General features: G+C 52.9%; 1 protein-coding gene across 2 annotated transcripts in view; it reads left to right on the top strand.

The window, feature by feature from the left end:
- STK32C (serine/threonine kinase 32C) overlaps window positions 1-19360 on the top strand; it is a 70723-nt gene extending 51363 nt beyond the window's left edge. For both annotated transcript variants that reach the window (XM_065066690.1, XM_065066691.1), the window contains 10 exons: window positions 6775-6926; window positions 8728-8901; window positions 9413-9450; window positions 10394-10483; window positions 11416-11519; window positions 11601-11717; window positions 13626-13751; window positions 13926-14057; window positions 15000-15067; window positions 15813-19360. In XM_065066690.1, the coding sequence (XP_064922762.1) occupies window positions 6775-6926; window positions 8728-8901; window positions 9413-9450; window positions 10394-10483; window positions 11416-11519; window positions 11601-11717; window positions 13626-13751; window positions 13926-14057; window positions 15000-15067; window positions 15813-15948 (1137 nt within the window). In that variant the 3' untranslated portion in view covers window positions 15949-19360. The remainder of the gene's footprint in view (window positions 1-6774; window positions 6927-8727; window positions 8902-9412; window positions 9451-10393; window positions 10484-11415; window positions 11520-11600; window positions 11718-13625; window positions 13752-13925; window positions 14058-14999; window positions 15068-15812) is intronic.
- Window positions 19361-19544: the final 184 nt, after the last annotated feature.

The raw sequence follows: 19544 nt of genomic DNA on the forward strand, positions 1-19544 counted from the left end.
CTCTCCCCTGTATCAGGTAATTTTCAGTTTACTTTTTGTTTGTGATTCATCCTGCTCGTGGCACACAGCTTTGTGCTGCCCGTGGCTGCACTTCCAGCAGTGCTTGAAAGCACATCTGTCTGTCTTTCTGTCCTGCCTCGTTTGCTCATGGCTGGGTGTTGGGAGAGGAGAACATCTGCAGAGCCAAGCTGTGTTGTTGGGTGCCCAGGACCCAGGTGCCAGGTCATTGCTTTTGTCAGAGTCAATGCAACTGATGCCTTTTAGAGAATGCTTTCAATTAGATAAATCCGATTTGACAAATTTGAGGTGATTTTTGGCGGAGGTAGTCAGCGTTTCTCACCTGGGGGGTCTGTGGCTCTGTGGGAGGTGCTGCCTTCCCTGGGCTGTCACAGCGTGCTGCCTGGGAACCAGCACAGTGGTTACAGGGATCAAAGGAGCGTCCCCAGGGGAAGGCAGGGGCTGGTTTTGGCACAGCCAAACCAGTCGCTGGTGGTCCTCAGGGGACTGTGGCCCTGGCCAGACAGGGAGGACTTGGGATGGGATCCCATGGCTTGTGACGAGCCCCTGTCCCCACGCTGACTGGCCTGTGCAAGGCAGAGCTTCATCAGCTGCTCACCATGGCTCATGTGCTTAGTGAATCCCGGTAGTTTAATTACATCCCTGCAGGTACACTGAGGAGGCAGCTTTAAACTTTGCTATCTTGGCTATGCCTAAAAAAAGAATGAATAGCTGGTTTTATCCTACTGTTTATGAGACTGTAGAGCAAGTTAATATTATCTTTTTAATTACAAGTGTTACACAGATGTTAATTAACAGGCAAAGATTGTATTTCAATTATCATCAGTACCATCATAATACAAAATGGATACGAAGATTGCTTTCAAATGACAGGGTAACTGATACCGTGTCCTGTGCAACTGTGACACCGTGGCAAGCGCCTTCGGTTTCCCTTCAGAACAGCACGATCCCTGTTTGTTCCTTCCCCGATGGCAGCTGAGGGTTGATTTTCATTTTTCCTGTATTATTGGCAATATTCTGTGTGCAGCTCTCGGTATTGAACCGCTCTCAGGCGGCGAGGCAGAGACTGTCTCCTTGCTCAATGAACTCATGTTTGCGAGAGACCAGTAATCCCAACCCTCTCGCTCTGTGCGGGGAGACCTGGCTGTCCCTGCTCCTGCAGCCTGGCTCCAAACCCTGCCCCGCACCTGCCCGGGTTTCCAGCCGCGCTGGGGTGACCGGGACGTACCGCAGACGGTCCCGGGAGCCCGGCGTTCGGGTGCTCTGGGCGGACGTGCGGTCAGCAGGGGCTTACGGGGCGCTCACAGAGTACCAGTTCTTGCTCTTTTTCCCCCGTTCCTGCTGTAACATTTAGTGATCTAAACCAAATTTGGTTCTCCAAACCAGCTCAAGCTGTTTGTCCATTGTGGTAAGTGCCTCCTTGCTGTTTCTGGTCCTTCAGAACAAAGAGCTTAGTTCTTCCTGCTCCAGAGGCTGCAAATCTCCCATTTCCTCACCGTCCATCCCGAGGCCGCTGTCACGCTGCCCCTGTACCTACTGATGTTTCTGGGTGCCACAGCAGTTCTATGTCTGGCTGAGCTGTGCAGCAGAAGCGCTGCTGGGACTGGGTTTTTGCCCAATTCTTCGCGTGTCTGCGCCTGGTTCGGGGCTGGGGCAGCGCCTGGTCCCAGGGCCCCCAGCGCGGGACGTGGCCCCTGTCGGAGTGACCGGGGTTTCCTTTGCTGGCTCAAAGCTTAGGGCCAGATTCCGCTCGTGATAATTCCTCATGACTTCATCAGGGCTGGCTTGTACTTGAGAGCTGGAAACGGCTCCTCCGGGTGATTAATGGCTGGAGAGCGCTGCGGGGATTAAATCAGCTCTGCCAGAGGGATCGATGCATCATCCCAGAGTCGCAGCCGCTTCCCAAATGACCACTTATGATACAACTGCAGTGCTTCATCCCTGGAGAGAGGGAAATACAGCGACTTTTTTAACCGTTTCAGTTAAACAAAACACTGGAGTTTTGTAGGTGTTCCACGGTGGGAGTCCAGACACAAACACCCAAGGGGAGTCAGCAGAAGTTGGAAGAGAAATCAATGTATGTGGGCAAGGTGCAACCACTCCAAAGAAGCATTTTTATAAGCTAGAGCAGCCTTCGGCTGTGCTGCACTATCGCGTAGCATTGAGGTGTTTGACGTTGGTGTGCAGTGCTTGCTGATGCTAAGCCTTGGCTCTACTCTAAAAACAAAATAAGCAAAATCCAGCTTTGTCCGCTGAACCTTCCTTTGGCTCTCAGCCAAAGTCAATAAATGTCTGTGTGTGTAAGGATTACGGGGCATTTGTCTCATCTTTCAAAGGCACAAGCCACTGAGACATTGCAGAATAAAACCTACTGCTCGCAGTTGGGCAGCGAAAGGAAGATCTTGGGCCCAGCCGTGGGTGTTTGCATCAGCTGCGACAGTCCCGCCCAGCGGACAGGACCGTGGGGACCTTTGTTAAAGATGACATCTGCATTTGCAGAAGGAAAATACAATCTTTGTGCAGCCAAGATGAAGAAAGCTCAGGCATTTATCAGCTCCGCAGATCCTGCCCAGAATGCAAACCACTCGCTTTTGTTTGAGCCCAGAGAAATTGTGCTGCCCCTTTATAATTAGTTTGAGATAAGTCAGGACATGCTATTAAATGATTAGATGACCTTTCATCTGAGTGGGGGTTTCAGTCCGCTGGATTCCTCCAGAATCAGCAGGAAAAAAGTTACTGGGTTTCTAAAGGAGAAAAGGCCTAAGAGAGAGCAAGTTGGACTGAAAATGTACAGAGCAGCACAAATGTGAGTGATTGGGGAAAGTATCCTAAATTAACAAGAACAAGAAAGAACTTCCAAAAATGACATAATGTCTGAGTGCCCAGGACATCAGAAAAGCCCCAAAGCCCAGCTGTTTCCATGCCAGCTCACACCACGCTTGGGTGGGAAACAGAAATGACTCTGGTAAGCAAGAGCCCAGTGAGTGATGCAGGGCAATATGAAGCCAAATAATTCCTGGCAGGTCAGGACTTTGTTTCTGCTTTTGGTGCTTAGTCCATGGTGTGCCGGAGAGCGCTTTGATGCTGCAGGATCGGGTTTATCCCGAGGCTTTATCCTGACGCCGGGTGTGTGTTGGTGCAAATGGTGTGCACGCTCCTGCCCAAAGAGCAAGCTTCACCCTGCAAACTGTGGGCACGGAGCGGGCGGGAGCACAAGATGAGCCAGTCAAGCGGGCGAGTCCCTCGCGTACGTTCTGCTTACTTAGTCTCAGTATTATTTTTTCTTTGTTTGTTTTGTTTTCTCCAATGGTGGTCTGATATCTGAAGTCCTTGCTGTTTCCCTGTGGCAGCTGGTGAGAACAGCCGCACCGCACCGACCCCAGGACGCGGTTCACAGCCGTGCCGGCTGCTCCCGCTCCAGGCCCCGCTCTTCCCTCCTTCTCAATCAAAGCTTGTCCCTTTGTCCCCCAGGCTAACTTCTTCATCACTTTGGGTGACAAAACAAACCGTGCACAAAGCAGGGATGTGGCTCTGAACTCTTCTGTTCGTGTGCTGCGTTTCTCAGTGACAGCTCTTACCTTAAAGAAAGGTGTTCGAAGCCAAGTGTCAGCTTTCCCCCCCCATTACGTTTTTAATATAACCGGGTTCAATGGTCCTCATTAGTCCCCACAAAATTAATGAGATGACAGCTGGGGCCGTTGAGTGAAGACCAAGATTGTCCCCAGTGCAGGTGAGAAGCTGCCGGCTCTGGTGACAATCGGGGGTTGTCATTGCCTGGGGCCCGGTGACGTGAGATGGCGCTGGGCGATGTTAAATGCACATCTCATGCACTGAATCGCAACCGCGGGCTCCAGAGCCTTTCTGCCTTCAGCGCAGTGAAAGCAAAGGCAGCTGTACACAAAGCACTTGGCAGCCGCTGAGCGTTCAGGGTATCTGGGACTCTATTAAATCTTTTATGTGCCATGTCTTGAGCAATATCCTACCAGCTGATGCCTGCCTTCTGCTTCACAAATCTGGCAGCATTGCATACCATTTTTCCTAATGGCTGTATTTAACCACTGAACGTTTCCTTTGTGTGGCGAGGGACCGCATTATGCGGAATGAGGACACCGTAGCTTCTTCTTTCTGCTTTCTTGCGTTGCTTCGCATTGTAGATGGGCTCAAAAATGGGTTGAGATTAATTTTAAAAACCACTTGGAGTTGTTACCAAGTCGATGTTTATTCCCTCCCCGGGAACAGATGCGCAGAGGAGGAGCACAAGAGGAACAGATCGGTGCTGGGGCAGCATGTCTGTGCGGGGGCTGCGTTCGGGGCGTTTCACGGGGGTCCTGCCCGCGGCACAGGGGCTGGGTGGCCGGGACTCCGCTCCTGGCGCTGCTCCGGTTGCGTTGGGTCCCACCAAGCGCCGTATTAACGTGGTCATCAATTACTGATGGCCGCAGTAACTCCAGTGGTACAGACACGTGCACGGAGCGGCCGCGGCGCTGTCCCCGCTGGCACGGGGACGTTCCCGTGGCCGCCCACGGGCCTGTTCTTTTCCAGAAAACCCAGAACAAACATTTCCAGAGCGCCCAAAACTGCCGTTGCTTTGTATGTAGGTGATGCTGTTCCATTTCGGGAAACTATTTATTATGATTACAGAGTACAAGAAGTTTTCGTCATTTTCTGATTTATTATACTAGGTTTCTATTTTCCCTGCAGAGAAACAAGAAGCAAATAACATAAATATAAAGCGTAATACCCGTTAAGATATTGCAAGTCACAACCTAAAAAAATAAAATAAAGTAGACATTAATGAGCTTCTAGCCATAATGTGAAATAAAGTGACATCAGGAAAGGATGTTGTTCAGTGCCTAGAAGGCTGTTATTCAACCATTTGTTTTTAGAGGAGTTAGATAGCAATGACCATGTTTTAAAGGGATATTCTTACATCTTTTCTGCTTGAAGAATTTATAAAATGTGAAGTTATCTTTGGCTGTTTTATGAAATGTGCAGCCAGTTTAGCCTGCTCGAGGCAGGGGCTGGATGCTGCTGGTGCTTTGCTTTGCACTAGGTTCATTATTGCCATTATTGCAGGAAGCTGAGGTTTCACCGTATGTTGTGTTGTGGACAGTCCCTGGCAGTCCTGACGAGCTTTGCACTGGAGGGGCCTGTTCCAGCGGGGGCAGGGCTGGGGCACCGCATGCCGTGCTCTGGGGACAGCGTGTGCCACGCCATGGGGACAGCGTGTGCTGCGCCCTGGGGACAGCGTGTGCCGCGCCCTGGGGACAGCGTGTGCCATGCCCTAGAGACACCGTGTGCCATGCCCTGGGGACACTGTGTGTTGTGCCCTGGGGACAGCGTGTGCCGTGCTCTGGGGACACCCTGTGCCGCACCCTGGGGACACTGGGTGTCGTGCCCTAGAGACACCTTGTGCCGTGCCCTGGGGACAGAGTGTGCTGTACCCTCGGGTCACCGTGTGCCGTGCCCTGGGGACACCGTGTGCCGTGCTCTGGGGACAGCGTGTGCCGTGCCCTGGGGACACTGTGTGCCATGCTCTGGGGACAGCGTGTGCCATGTCCTGGGGACAGCGTGTGCCAGGCCCTGGGGACAGCGGGGCTTCGGTGGCCCAGCTGTGTCACCGTGGCCATGGGCTGTGCCGGCCATGCCACAGCAATGCGCGACTTCCACCGGAGAGACCTGCTGGGGTCAGGCTGCCCGAGAAGGGAGCCCGTACCCTCAGGTCTGCGCCGAGCCTGGAGATATTGCAATGCAGAGTTCTCCGTTCTTACTGTAATTGTGACGATGACTGCAAAATTGTCCCCGTAATTTCACAGTGTGCTTCGCTAATTGGGGTGTTTTTATCAGGCTAACGATAACCACCTATTATTTTGTCACCTTCTTGCTGTAGCCGTCCTTGCTGATATGATATTGTGCACCATTAGCACTTGCAAATGGTTATTAATGGCAGCGATAGAGAAGCGCGGAAGAGTTCTGCGGCTCCCGTCTGTCTGCCGTGCTCTCTGCCCCCAGAGTCCCGTGTCCTCGCTGGAGATGTCACCTGCTCTCTAACCGGCCACCCGGCTCAGCCCCCCCATGCTGCTCCAGATACAGGCTGCATGACCAAAAAAGCCAAATTAGTTCTTTCTCAAAGAAAATACATCCAGCGCATTGTAATTCCGGGCACGTCTGGTAATTAAAAGAGGAGAGATGTAATTATACCGGATGTAGAAATGTCATTATTTCATTTTAAAATAGTTACCTTGATAACTAATTAGCTCTTTTAAAAATAGTGACCGTGGTAATTAAGGCATTGCTGGTGCCAGGAGGACGGGTGGCTCAGCACTCCTGGGACGGGGAGCCCGGGCTGGGTGTGTGGGGCACGGGGGCCGTGACACCCGAGCAGGAGGGTCTTGCAGGGACAGAGTCCCGCCGCACTGCTGGGGCACGGCGGTTGTTGTTGGTAACAAATGGACGTGCTAATGGCTTTCTGCTGAAACAAATGGGCTTGTTTTGACCTTTCAGAGCGCAGCTTTGTATGCAGCAGATGAAAACCAATCTGCCGGAGGTGGGGAGCCGCGCTGTGAGCAGAATGGAGCCGGGGCTGGGGGAGAAGTGCTCATACCTGTGCGTCCCAAGTCACAGCCCGGGGACCAGGAATATTCAATAGCAGGGCAGAAGTGCTGAGCGCTGCGGGGCTCAGCCTGGCAAAGCAGCAAGTGAGGATATGGAACATTGTACTAAATCTTTTTTCCTCCCCCTTCTGCGGTGCTTTAGGTGTGTATCGTACAGAAGAGAGACACTGAGAAGATGTACGCCATGAAGTACATGAACAAACAGCAGTGCATCGAAAGAGACGAGGTTCGCAATGTGTTCCGAGAGCTGGAAATCCTGCAGGAGATCGAGCACGTGTTCCTGGTGAACCTCTGGTGAGCGGCTCCTCTCCCTGCCCCCGGTGCTCACCCAGCCGCGGTGTCCCCGTCCTCGGGGTCACGGATGTCACAGTGCCGCAGTGACAGCCCGTGATGACGTGACATGTGTTCAGGAAACATGGCACAGGAGATACTGAACGTTATGGCATCAAACGTGTTAAAATGGCTTAGCTTCTCTTTTTCCATGGAAAGCCTTCATGTGTTTTCACAGCCTCCGTGCTGATGCCACTGTCACATCCCTCCTCAAGGGCCCCACTACCAATTCAGCCGTGCAATACGTTGGCAGCGTGGTGCGCTGGGGGGTGCAGTTTGGCTGGGGTGTCCGGTGCTCCCGGTGACCGCTGGGCAGGAGATGGTCCATCGCGTTGTGTGGAGATACTGGCAACCGTGACAGACCCTGGCAATCGGGTACTGCCTGGGGCCAATTCTTGTAGTAAATAACAGCTTGAAAAGTCAAAGAAACCAGCATTTTTAGAGAGGATGATGTATAACTTTTATTAATACAAAAGTTACACAGAATATAGTGTTTCGCACAGTATTTGGTCCCTCTAAAGGACTCGATCTCACAGAGATTGGCTAACGGTTTAAATACACAGAACTGCTGCCAGCCGTAGCCAGTGTGCTCAGTGGAGCATTACTAAGGTGGGTCCTAACTCCAGTGGGTTTAGGGCTGGTTTAAAGCTGTCCTGAGCTTGGCTGGTCTGCGCAGGCCCTGCAAAGCGGCTCCGCAGCCCAGCAGCGAGGAATTAATGCAGTTGTGAGGTGGCCAAGGAGATACAGCGCCCGTCAGGTTGTACTAGACGGGGCGTTTCCAAAGCATTACTAACTAAAGCTGTTGGTTACATTTCAGCCTGATTTGAGGGGATTTTTTAAAATGAGATCCCTCAACGTTACCCAGTAACAAGGACGGTTTTTGCCAGTGCACACACAATCGCGTTAGTATGGAGCGATGTGAAATGTAACTGATTTTACTGACCTGTGGCTGAAAAAACAGATGAGATTTCTTTGAACTATCAGTGCATGGCCTTTTGCTGGAGAGCGGCTGGGGGCAGCAAGTGCAACAGGTCCACTGGCCAAATCATATATATTCCCGTAGAGCTCAGATATATCGCTATCAAGTTTTGCATGACGAACAAATTCACAAGCTTTGGAAAATGGTGCGTTGCATCCTCAGATCGCTGGTTGGTTTGGGATGAGTGTTTCAGTCAGCCTTTTCCCTGCCGGCTCCTACTTTAGAATATGCCTGCGTTTAAGATGAGAGCAGGAGTGTGTGATTCATAAGGATTATACAATCCCACATACGCTTTCCTCAGGAATACTGTCACCAAATATAACAATTGAACGCTGTTGTGTGGTGTATCCTCGCTGCTGTCAGTCTGCTGCAGGATCCACTGCACATTTAGAGAGGCGTTTTACTCTACAGTAAATATCAATCTTTTTCTGCTTTTTACGGTTAAATTAGCACTTGTGTTTTCCAATCCTTTTTCAGGACAGGCAGAAATATTTTCAGTATAGGTTTATCAGATTGTTCACCACTGAAAATGCGAAGTGTCTCTGCAGCAGCTGGTTAGCGAAGCCCGGGCTCTGCCTGCAGCGCTGCAGTTAATGGGGATGCGCGCTTTCCAAGGGCAGCGTTGCTCAGGGCAGCCAGAGGTGAAAAACAGGACAGCGTCTTGAGCCGCGCTTGCTGCGTTAGAAAGGTGTGACGGGGAAGCCGGCACGTGCTGGCAGTGGGCAGGTTTGCAGCTGCGGTGGTGAGGAGAGGGACCCGGGCTGGGTCTGACTCGTGCACCCCCAGGTACTCCTTCCAGGACGAGGAGGACATGTTCATGGTGGTGGACCTGCTGCTGGGCGGCGACCTGCGCTACCACCTGCAGCAGAACGTCCAGTTCACGGAAGAAATGGTCAGACTCTACATCTGCGAGATGGCGCTGGCGCTCGACTACCTGCGGAGTCAGCACATCATCCACAGGTACCCGCGAGGGCGTTATCCACCACACCAGCAGCTTATCCGCAGGTACCCGGCAGGCTCTCGCTCACCGGCGGGAGCTGCCCGTGGGCGATGCTGGCTGTGCTGAATGCCACCAGTGCCCCCAGTCAGGGGACGGGCGGTGCTGGTCCTGGGCAGCCTGTGCCCCGGTCCTGCCCCGTCTCTCAGAGGAAGCCTGACTCTGCTGAGGGCTGACGGCTCCTCCCAGCCCGGGTTTCAAAGCCATCAAGGGCTACATGGAAACAGGCCCAGTATTGTGTTCCTAATTTTCCTTGGAAACGATGCCTGAACAAGTCCGATGCTCCCACTTTTTTCCCCGGTTGCCCAGGAAAAGCATATTTCTGGTGCATCATAGCGGGGCTTCTCTCATGTTAGTGTATTTTCCTTTTATTTGTTCCTAGTTTTTGACAGATAAAAAAGCTCCAGGTTTGTTGTTAAGGTGCGTCCTTCTGACTGAGGTTTCACCTTGCTGTAACCTTGCTTCTTTTTCCAGAGACGTCAAACCAGACAACATCCTCCTCGATGAGCAAGGTAGGTTGGACCGGGTGATCCTTGTGTCCCTTCCAGCCTCGTATTCTGCATTCTATGATCTATTGGGAATACTGTCTCAGTGGCCTACATAAGCAAATACCATAGGAGATCCTATAACCACCTCTTTTCCAGCAGATCTTATAAAATGAAGACATAATCTCTCAGGCTCCAAACCTTCTGAGTTTTATTGCAAAGCCTTGGAAAAACCAAAGCTTGCACTTGCATGGAAGTTCATTAGAAAACAGTGCAGGGTATAAAGCCCAAACACAAATGGGAAAGAGGAGATGTCAGGGAAGATTCCATAGGACAAGGTGGTCTGGGATGTACACACCACTTTCATAGCTGCCGTGTACATAGAGAGCACAGAGTGGCTCCCAGAAGGCCAGGTGGGTGGGTTTTCTGTATGGCTGGCTTGAAAATAATGACATTTTCTGGATTTTAACTTTTGGTCCTGATGACAGAGAAAGTAGAAACAGGTGTTCCAGCGCTTTCTGAAGTGTCTGAATCATTTCTTCGTACAGGCGCAGGGTTTGGGAAGCATTGTCAGGATTTGGTTCAGCTGACGTGTCCGGGTTGGCTGTTCTGTGCAGAGCGGCAGCGCTGGTTCAGCTCTGGGGCTCTGGGTCGCTGTGGGTCAATGGCTCTCATCGGTTCCAGGGCTCTGATCAATGCGGCCAGGACAGTACTGTAGTGTAGTGTTGTCTCTGCTGGCTGGAGCAATCTGACCAAGTGCTGGAGCTGCTGTGGGTTACTGCCTTGCTCCAGGTGTGATTTCAAATCAAGACCAGCGCTGGCCACCATTTAATCCAGGGCCAGCCTGAGATCCTGGGAAAGCCTCAGGGCTTATGGAACAAATGTATTAGGTTGTTATTATATTCTGACTGTGCATGGCCGCTGTTCTGCACTGTGATTAATTCCTTCTTAAAATGCGTCTTTGTTTAAGGTCATGCACATTTAACAGATTTTAATATTGCAACAATAATTCGGGATGGTGAAAGAGCAACTGCATTAGCTGGAACAAAGCCATACATGGGTAAGAAATAACAGCTCTTCCTTACATCTGTATTTTACACTTCAAGAGCGCTCACCGCATGTTGCCTGACAGTCCCTGTCTGTGACAAAGCCCCTGAATTAATTTATCACGTTAATGCATGCGCCTAGTCATTCGGTGGAACCTGACGGCTGGAGAAGTGAAACTCTGGAGCGAATGAGTCGCTGTCAGCGCATTGTCCCTGCTCAGGGCTGGGACGTGGTGGTCCCGATGGGGCTGGGACGTGGTGGTCCTGGTGGGGCTGGGACGTGGTGGTCCCAATGCGGCTGGGACGTGGTGGTCCCAATGGGGCTGGGACGTGGTGGTCCTGATGGGGCTGGGACGTGGTGGCCCTGGTGGGGCTGGGACGTGGTGGTCCTGATGGGGCTGGGACATGGTGGTCCTGGTGGGGCTGGGACATGGTGGTCCCAATGCGGCTGGGACGTGGTGGTCCCAATGGGGCTGGGACGTGGTGGTCCTGATGGGGCTGGGACGTGGTGGCCCTGGTGGGGCTGGGACGTGGTGATCCCAACGGGGCTGGGACATGGTGGTCCTGGTGGGGCTGGGACATGGTGGTCCCAATGCGGCTGGGACGTGGTGGTCCCGATGGGGCTGGGGCGTGATGGTCCTGATGGGGCTGGGATGTGGTGGTCCCAATGCGGCTGGGACGTGGTGGTCCCCGCAACGCTGGGTTTCTGCTGTCCCTTGTGTGCTGGGCTCTGGGGGCTCTCCTGGCATGTGCCTGGTAACACAGCGAGGGCAGGGATGCTGCTGTCACTGCTGTCACTGCTGCTCACCCTGCTTGCAAAGCCTCCCCTCAGGCACTAGTGCATAAAAATCACCACAAGGTTTACATACTGACTGACGTGAAACACTGAACTAGAAACAAACGGAAGTCAGCGAATAACCTCTTGCGTTTTGTCCTCTCTGTTCAGCCCCGGAGATTTTCCATTCGTTCCTGAGCGGCGGGACGGGCTACTCCTTCGAGGTGGACTGGTGGTCGCTGGGAATCATGGCTTACGAGCTGCTGCGGGGCTGGGTACGGCCTCGGGACGCGCTCTCGGGCTCACTGCACAGAGGACAGGGAGCTTTTCCTCACCTTGCTGCTTTTTTCCCCCAGAGACCGTACGACATCCACTCCAACAACCCCGTGGAGTCCTTAGTTCAGCTCTTCAGCACTGTGAGCGTTCAGTACTCATCGGCATGGTCAAAAGAAATGGTTGCTCTGTTGAGAAAGGTCAGTGGTCCTTACATTGTACGTTAGCTGCAGTGTGTGTGGGACAAGCTGCAAAACTGTCAGCACATTAATTAATAATGTAAAATTTAAATAGGACTAATTTTTATGGCTTTGATTAATCTTGTTTTGTTTGTTTATTATCCCTGTAATAAGACGCATTACGTTTGACAGCAAGGGAAGGAAAAAAGCTGGTTTTGGTGTGACACTCCAGTTCCCACCTGGGCCAGCTGTCCTTGTGCCGCCACACAATGAACTCGTTGGTTTGGCGTGCAGGCTGCGTTTTGGCTGCTGCTTGCTTGAGAACTTAGAAAAGTAGCTGATGAGCGTGCTATAAAAAAGATATACACAGTTCTGACAGCAAATAAGTGGCTCTGATGTCAGTTAATGTTGGGTGGACGTTTCCATAATGAGGGTTTGTTTTAAGGAGAAGCAGGCTGTGCGCTGGGACTGAGCACATTCAGCGGGCTGGCATTGCCATCTGCTGGGCTGCCGCTGCCGGGCCGGGAGACCTGCGGGGATTCACCATCTCCCAGGAGAATGAATGCCAGCAGCCACCTCGGCCTGGGGGGCCTGTGTCCCCCCAAAGCGCTGCGGTTCTGTGCTGGGGACACCCCCGCCCTGCACCTGCTGGGGCAGCCCAGGCCATCGCTGCAGCCTTACCTGGGGACTGGGAATTCCCCCCTTTTTGCTTTAAAGATGAAGATAATTTTATGCCGTGAAAAAGCAGCAGAGAAGCTCCCCAGGCAGCAGTTGCTGATCAAGGCTGTCTGTACCACGCACCCTTCACGACGTCCCCTCGCTTGGGCACCTGGCTGTGAGCACAGTGACCATTACCTGCTCTTGCAGAGCTGCCTTTGGCATTGGAAAAACACTCATGCTGACTTTATTTTCTGCAAAAAGGTTGTAACCACCTACAAGCGTGCCTAGAATTAAAGGAAACAGCCCTAGATGGGCATTTTGTAGAGGTCCTACCGCAGACATCCGTCAGCTGGGAGAGTGTTTGTGGATGCCCAAAACCGAGCTGGGGCGGCTGGAGGTCAGGACTCAAATTGGAGGTGCTCTGGAAAACGGGCAGAACTGGTGCAGAGGTGGGAGGCAGCTCGTGGAGGGGGCGAGGGTGAGCATCACACCGCGGCGATGGTGGCACCAGAGCGTCCCGTGTGTGGGAGAGGAGGGACACCGCGGGGGCTGAGGATGCGCTGCAAAGGTGGCAGCAGCTCAGCTTCGGTGGGGATTTGCACAGCGGGAGACCAGGCACAGGACTTTCTGGGAGCCCTACCCAGATCCTCTATTAGCTATACCGCCCCGTTAGACGTATCTCCTCGTTAGACATGCCTCAGGCACCCTCCAGCAGTCCTGGAAGCTGTAACTCAGGTCAGCTGAGCACAGTGCATGGGGCTGAATTCTTTGAAAAACCATCTCTGTCCTCAGACTGCTGTCCCAGCAGATCAAGCGATCATCTGCAATATTTTTCTCAGTGCTGAGTAACCTGTGTGTGCGATAAATGGAGTAGTATCAGTATCCCCTGGTGTCACAGAAGTGGTAGTGAAAACAGGACATGTGCAGATAGAAACCGAAACGAGCCTGTGGGGGAACCACAGGAGAGCAAGGTCTGTCCCTGCGGGTGAGGAGGGTGCGGGGTGGCAGTGCCAGGGGCTGCCGTGAAGGGTCCTGCATCGCAGATGGGTACGGGAGGAGCAAACCTGCGCCAGTCAGGAGCTCACGGTACAGGATTTTTGGCAATCTGCTTTTACAACCTCCAGAACGTTTTCCTAATATTTCTTTTTCGAGTAAGTGACCCATTTCCCATGACAGAGAGGCTGCTGCACAGCTGCACCACCGGAGTCCTGCACGGTGATGCCGCTGGGCTCCTTTTCTCTCTCTGATGGGAATGCTCTTCCCTCGCAGCTGCTGACGGTGAACCCCGAGCATCGCTTCTCCTGCCTGGCCGACGTCCAGGCCTCCGCGTACCTGTCCGGCGTGGTCTGGAGCGATGTCTGTGAGAAGCGCGTGGAGCCGGGCTTCGTCCCCAACGTGAGTAGGAGCGAGCTGCGTCAGCCCCAGTGGGTCGGTGCTTGTCGGAGGAACCGCTGCGTCCAGCAGAGGCTTTCTGACGGGGAGCCGGTGTCGGTGTGTGCTGTGTGTGCTGTGTGTGCTGCGGAGGGTCCGTGCGGCGCCTCACGCGCGGTGCGTGTCTGTGTCCCGCAGAAGGGCCGCCTGCACTGCGACCCCACCTTCGAGCTGGAGGAGATGATCCTGGAGTCCAGGCCCCTGCACAAGAAGAAGAAGAGGCTGGCGAAGAGCAAGTCGAGGGATAACAGCAAAGACAGCTCACAGTCTGTAAGTGCTTTCTGCGGTAACGGCCAGCTGGGAGAAGAGGCTGTCCTGAAGGGGTTTGCGAGGCTGTTTGCAGGCAGGGTGCTGTGCCAGGCAGAGCAAATGTGGCTCACCCACTGTCCCTGTGTCCCCTGCGTGTCACCCACCATCCCTGCGTCCCCTGTGTGGTGCCTCAGAACTGTGCAAACCCCAGGAAGAGGAACAAACGTTGCTCCCCCAGTGAGAGCAGGACCATGGCCTGAGAGCAGCAGGGGACACCGGCGGGGTTTTACCTGTCCCATTGTCCCACGCCCTGTCTGAGAGCACCGAGGGACACCAGCAGGGTTTTACCTGTCCTGTTGTCTGCGCCAATTAAACTGCAATGCATCCCTGCCCTCTTCAGCGGGAGTTAATGCTGCGATCAATGACACTTACTGTAAAAGAACAAATCGGGAAGTGAGGGAGGAACAAAAACCAGAGTAAGCAAATTTCCAGGTACCTCTCTAAGGGCGGTGCCTGCGCGACCCAGCGCGGGGCTTCAGCACCGGGCAGGGGTCTGTCCCTTGCCATGGCCGGGCTGTGCAGGTGGGTGACACGAGGGCAGGCGAGGTGGCCTGGGCTGGAGACCAGTGTCCCTGCGTGAGGACTCGGGCAGGCTTTGTGCTGGTCTGTCCCCAGGCTGGCTTTGCTTCCTGCAGGCAGATCGCCCTCCCAAAAGCACAATGCACAGGTGAATGTGTTGCGTTTGTCTGGGGAACGGTGTGCTGTCTGTGTTTGATGGAAAACGGCTCCTCACGGGTGAAACAACCCTCTGGTGGGAGCCGTGAGGGCAGAGGGCTGTGCTGTCCCCACCAGCTGTTTCGGCTGAGGTTTTGGGGGTGCCCACAGGTTTTGCTCTGTGCACACAGCTGGCAGCAGTGCCATGGATTTGGGACTGCTTGTGCATGGATTGTTTCTCTTCAACAGGAAAATGACTATCTCCAAGAATGCCTTGAAGCTATCCAGCAAGACTTTGTCATCTTTAACAGAGAGAAGTGAGTGTGCAGAATATATTTTTTTAAAGAAAAAGTCCTCATTTTCCTGCCTTCCCTTGGGATCGGAGCTGCAGTGCCTGGCAGCTGGGAGTACCTGCCACTGGCTGAGCCCCGGGTGACGCGTCAGCGGGGAGCTCGGGTGCTGCCTCTGTATGGAGAGCAGTTCTGACCAAAATGGGAGACAAGATCAAGGATTATTAAATAAAATATGCTGCAGAGACACTTCTGGGACTTAACATATGTATGTGATACTGCTTTAGTTCCCCCGTGGCATCTTCTCACCCATCCTGCTTTCAGAGGGTGATGTTTTGGAAAGTGAAGGCGAGGAACGTGCTAAAATCTCTGCAGGGCACGGGTGGGCAGTGGAAGCGCTGGAGCTGGAGCAGCTGCTTTCCTGGGGGACGCTGGTTCCTCAGGGAAGCAGGAGCTGCCGCGGGGCTGAGCAGGGACCCCGCTGCGCCCGCCGTGGCCCCAGCTGGTGGGCAGCTGAGGCTGGAGCCTTGCAGGTCATTGCGGAGTATTTTGGAGCATCTCAGTGTGTTTTGCTGATATGTTGGCCCCTGTCGGGACCTTTTCTGTGCTCCGTGTGTGCTCATTCCCCACGGGTGTGCTGTAGGCCCCTCTCAGGAGCGGCGCATGGGCAACCCGGGGCGCGCTGACTGCTGCAGACCATGCTCACCCGCTCCTTCTGCGGGCGTTTGACCTGGGGATGCCCGTGTAACGCCCATTGCTCTGCTCCGCACAGGCTAAAGAAGAGCCAAGAGCCGACGAGTGAGTCCGTGTCCCTCCCCGAGACCACCGACGAAGCCGAGACGGAGGCCGAGTCCGAGACCTCCAACCTGAACATGTGCAGCTCGGTCTGCTCCTCGGGCAGCAGCTAGGCTGCAGTGCGGCCAGGGCCGCCGGCCCGCGCCACGGCCGCGCCGAGCACCGCGGGCTGTGCCCCGGCCACCGGGAGCACCCGCAGCCGGCCTTGCGAAGCTGTAGCAGAAGAGAGAGAGTTCTTACAGAACTGCGCTCCCAGATTGAACGCATCGCTGGTTCAGCACATGGGCTGCCTGGCGTGGGTAAAGATACTTGCTATGCAACTTGTCGGAGGAGGTAGATCAACTTCTTTACTTGTTCTTTCTTAGCATCAGGTTGCTGATCTGCACATGTTTTTAATGCAGTAAGGTGACAAGAAAAGAAGTTACATCCTTGAGCACAACAAGGAAGACAGGGAGCAGGTGTGGCGAGGGAGGAGGGCTGAGCAGGTGGTTTGAATTTTACTTGGGTGTTCTCTGTTTGTGAAGGCTGCTGTAGGGACAGGCAATCCTCGTGTAAGTCGGAGCAGCCCTGGGGCCTCTCGGGGCTGTGGCGGGTGGCACAGGCTCCTGGGAGCCCCGAGCTGTTGGGTCCTGCAGCATAAGGACATCCCAGGTACGTCCTTGTCCTCTCCTCACCTCTCAGAGTTTCTTGCCTGACTTGGGGCAAATAAGTGGTTTTTGTGCACTCCATGAATTCTCCTGGGGCTGGATAATGATCAAACATGTAACTGAGATGCGGAATGTATTTAAAATATTTTCTTTCTTCATACAGCTGCTGTGAGTGGCGAGGAGCTGTGGGACAACCGGAGGGTTCGGTTGTTTGCCCAGGTTTGGAGGACACAGCTTGTCACAGGTCCAGTTTTTACTGGAGGCCAAGTGGGTGGCCTTGCAATGCTGCTTGCTTATGAAAGAGGGGCGTATCTTATTTCACCCTTCGATTTACTTTATTTTTTAGTGTAAAGTACTGTATATAATTTACCAATACCTGTTTTAACTTAAGACGGGAGGTCTCCTTAACTTGCTCCAGCTGTGGCTGTTGCCTCTTGTTTCAGAAGCCTTCACTATATTAGTTGCTTAATGTGCTGTGGAGTGGCTTTTGGTTCCTGTTGCTAGAAACGAGCCTGGCGTTCTGCTGCGCCCAGCGGCTGCTGTGGCACGCAGGGCTCTCGTTAGGGCTGCGTTCGGTTCAAACCGGCAACATCCGTTTGCTGCCGGACACGAGGAGGCTGCAGGGTTTGCATCCTTACTGCGTATTCGTCATGCAAAAATGGATAGATGTTTTTAAGAGGTGCAGACTCTTTCAGGACAAATTTTGTTGCGTTTTTCGTTTCCGCGAATAAAATAGAGAGGTGTAACTGATCCTAAACAACTTTATATGAAAAATGATGCAAAGCATTTATTTTCCACAGTTTTATGTGGAAATCAGCACGTGGCTAAAATTGCGCAGAACCAAAATTTCGTAGATGTCTTTGAGAGGAGCGTTGAGGTGTGCGGGCACAGCTGGCGCGGGCACAGCTGGCGCGGGCAGCCCGGCCCTTGTCCCTCTGCCACCCTCATGTCCCCGGTGCCAGCCCGTGCAGCCCCCAATGTAGTACTAACACTTCAATCTCAAGTCACAAAGCCACATCGAGAGCGGCTCTGAGTTGCCTCTGCTCGCCTGCTGCTGCGCCTGCCAGGGCCCGGCTGGGGGCAGGAGGTGCAGAATGAGCGTCAAAACCACCTGTTCATTCAGGATTTATAGATTACAGATGATTACTCCACTGGTACCGATAGGGATTTTTCAGTAAACTCCATTGCACTATTTATCATCTTTCTGTAAATAATGACTAAAGTTTGGACTGTCAGAATAACAAGGAGTGTAACTTATTTTTTTGACCAAACCATCCTGTCTGTGAGAGATGCAAACAGATCCTATTCAACCAAAAGGTCTCGGGCCAGAAGACATGTTGGTCGTTTGGTAGGACAGGTCTCATCAGACGTTTTCATCACTTTCTTGAGGTTGAGGCCGGTGTGTGTAGGGAGGAGCTGGCTCCTGAAGTGGGTGTTTATCACCCAGACACTCTCCTCGTTGGTCACTCATGTTCCCTTTTCAGCACTGCTCTTCCTGGGTAAATCGTGCAAAACATGCTCGGCAGCACGTGGCAGGCAGCGGGAAGGCTGCAGAGGGGACGGCGGTGGTTGCTCCTGCCCAGGTGAACCGAGCGCGCGCAGGTTCTGGCTGCCAGGGAAGCACCACGGGAGCCCAGGGGCGCGTCTGCATGGGGAAGCTGCTCATCCAGAGACCCCGCGGGACACAGACCTCCAGGATCACTGTGCTGAGCAGCAGAGACGTTGTGAACACACTGCCGCTGAGGTACTCGTTATCTATCTTAATTAATGCATGGGCGTAACTTCCCCAGGTCCCACTAAGTTACTGGCGCCTGTTTGTGCCTGGTCTGCGGAGATGAAATTACAAGAAAAGACAGAAAAACAGTAAGAAACAGATATGCGTTTGCTTTGTTGTCACACTCCCCATGACGGGTTTCAATGCGCCGGGTCCTGCCGTGCCGCTGCCATCCAGACCCCTCTTGTGCGTGTCCCCATCCCCGTGTCCCCATCCCCACTGGCCCCACGGCTGTCCCAGGGCCAGCCCGTGCCAAGCTCGGCCCATGGCGCCGCTCCTGCGGGCAACAGGAGCCTCCGTGCCCCTGGCCGCCCCCTTGGTGACGTGCTGTCCCGTTGCTGCTGCGAACCGTCCCCGGCGTCGTCTCTCGTGTGTGACGGAGCCTGGTGCAGCTCCCGGTGTGAGCAAAGCTCACCGTGAAGTCCTGAAACACTCCTGGTACCAACCCCCCCGTGCAGAGCTTAAAGGAGGCGGTAGCAGCTCTGGTTTACATCTCCACTACAACCACAATACAATAATTTTCTGTAGATAAATATTTAAATACACGTATTTTTTGTATGACAGATTTATACAGGGTGTGCCATTATTTGCTGTGAAAAGCCTACATTGCCTATAAATTGTTCTCCTTAAATTCCTTGCCATAAGATTGTTTTCTTACCTCTGTCGTATTATGAAGTTTTGCAAAGTTGCATATTTTTAAGTGTTTCCATTGAATTCCACAGACTTCACTGGGAATTTTGGCTAGAGAACAAATGTCAGATCAGGTCCTGATGTTTCTTCTGTTGCCAGTTTTTTATTACTCTATGCCTTGCCAAAAAGAGAATACGAGTAATAATAAAACAATAGCAAAAAGGCCAATAATAGGAACTTGCCATTGGACAGCACTGGAAACCCGATGCCTTGGTAGGGTATTTTTTGGAAATATTTCAGTGGAAATATATATAAATATATCTTTGTATTTTATGTTAATACATTCCTGTAATTTTATTGCATGAAAATTTTACCATGTCACAAAATATTTAAGTTATGACACGTTTGTGTGTTTGCAGCTACTGCGAGAAGCCATTGCGTATGTGGAGTAATAAATGTGTATTTTTAACACTGTCAGGTGTTTGTTGTCATTTCTGGGTTATTGCTCTGTAGGTAAAACCAGCGAATCTCGCAGTAAGTGGACGTTACAATTGCATTTCTTGTTTACGCGTGGCAGACCGGAGCTGTTTGGTGGCCTTGTTGGTGCAGCAGCCGGGACGTGGTGACCCAGGACTTCACCGCTACGTGGCAATTGGGT

This window comes from Columba livia, chromosome 6, assembly GCF_036013475.1.
Source record: "Columba livia isolate bColLiv1 breed racing homer chromosome 6, bColLiv1.pat.W.v2, whole genome shotgun sequence".
Taxonomy (NCBI): Eukaryota; Metazoa; Chordata; class Aves; order Columbiformes; family Columbidae; genus Columba; species Columba livia.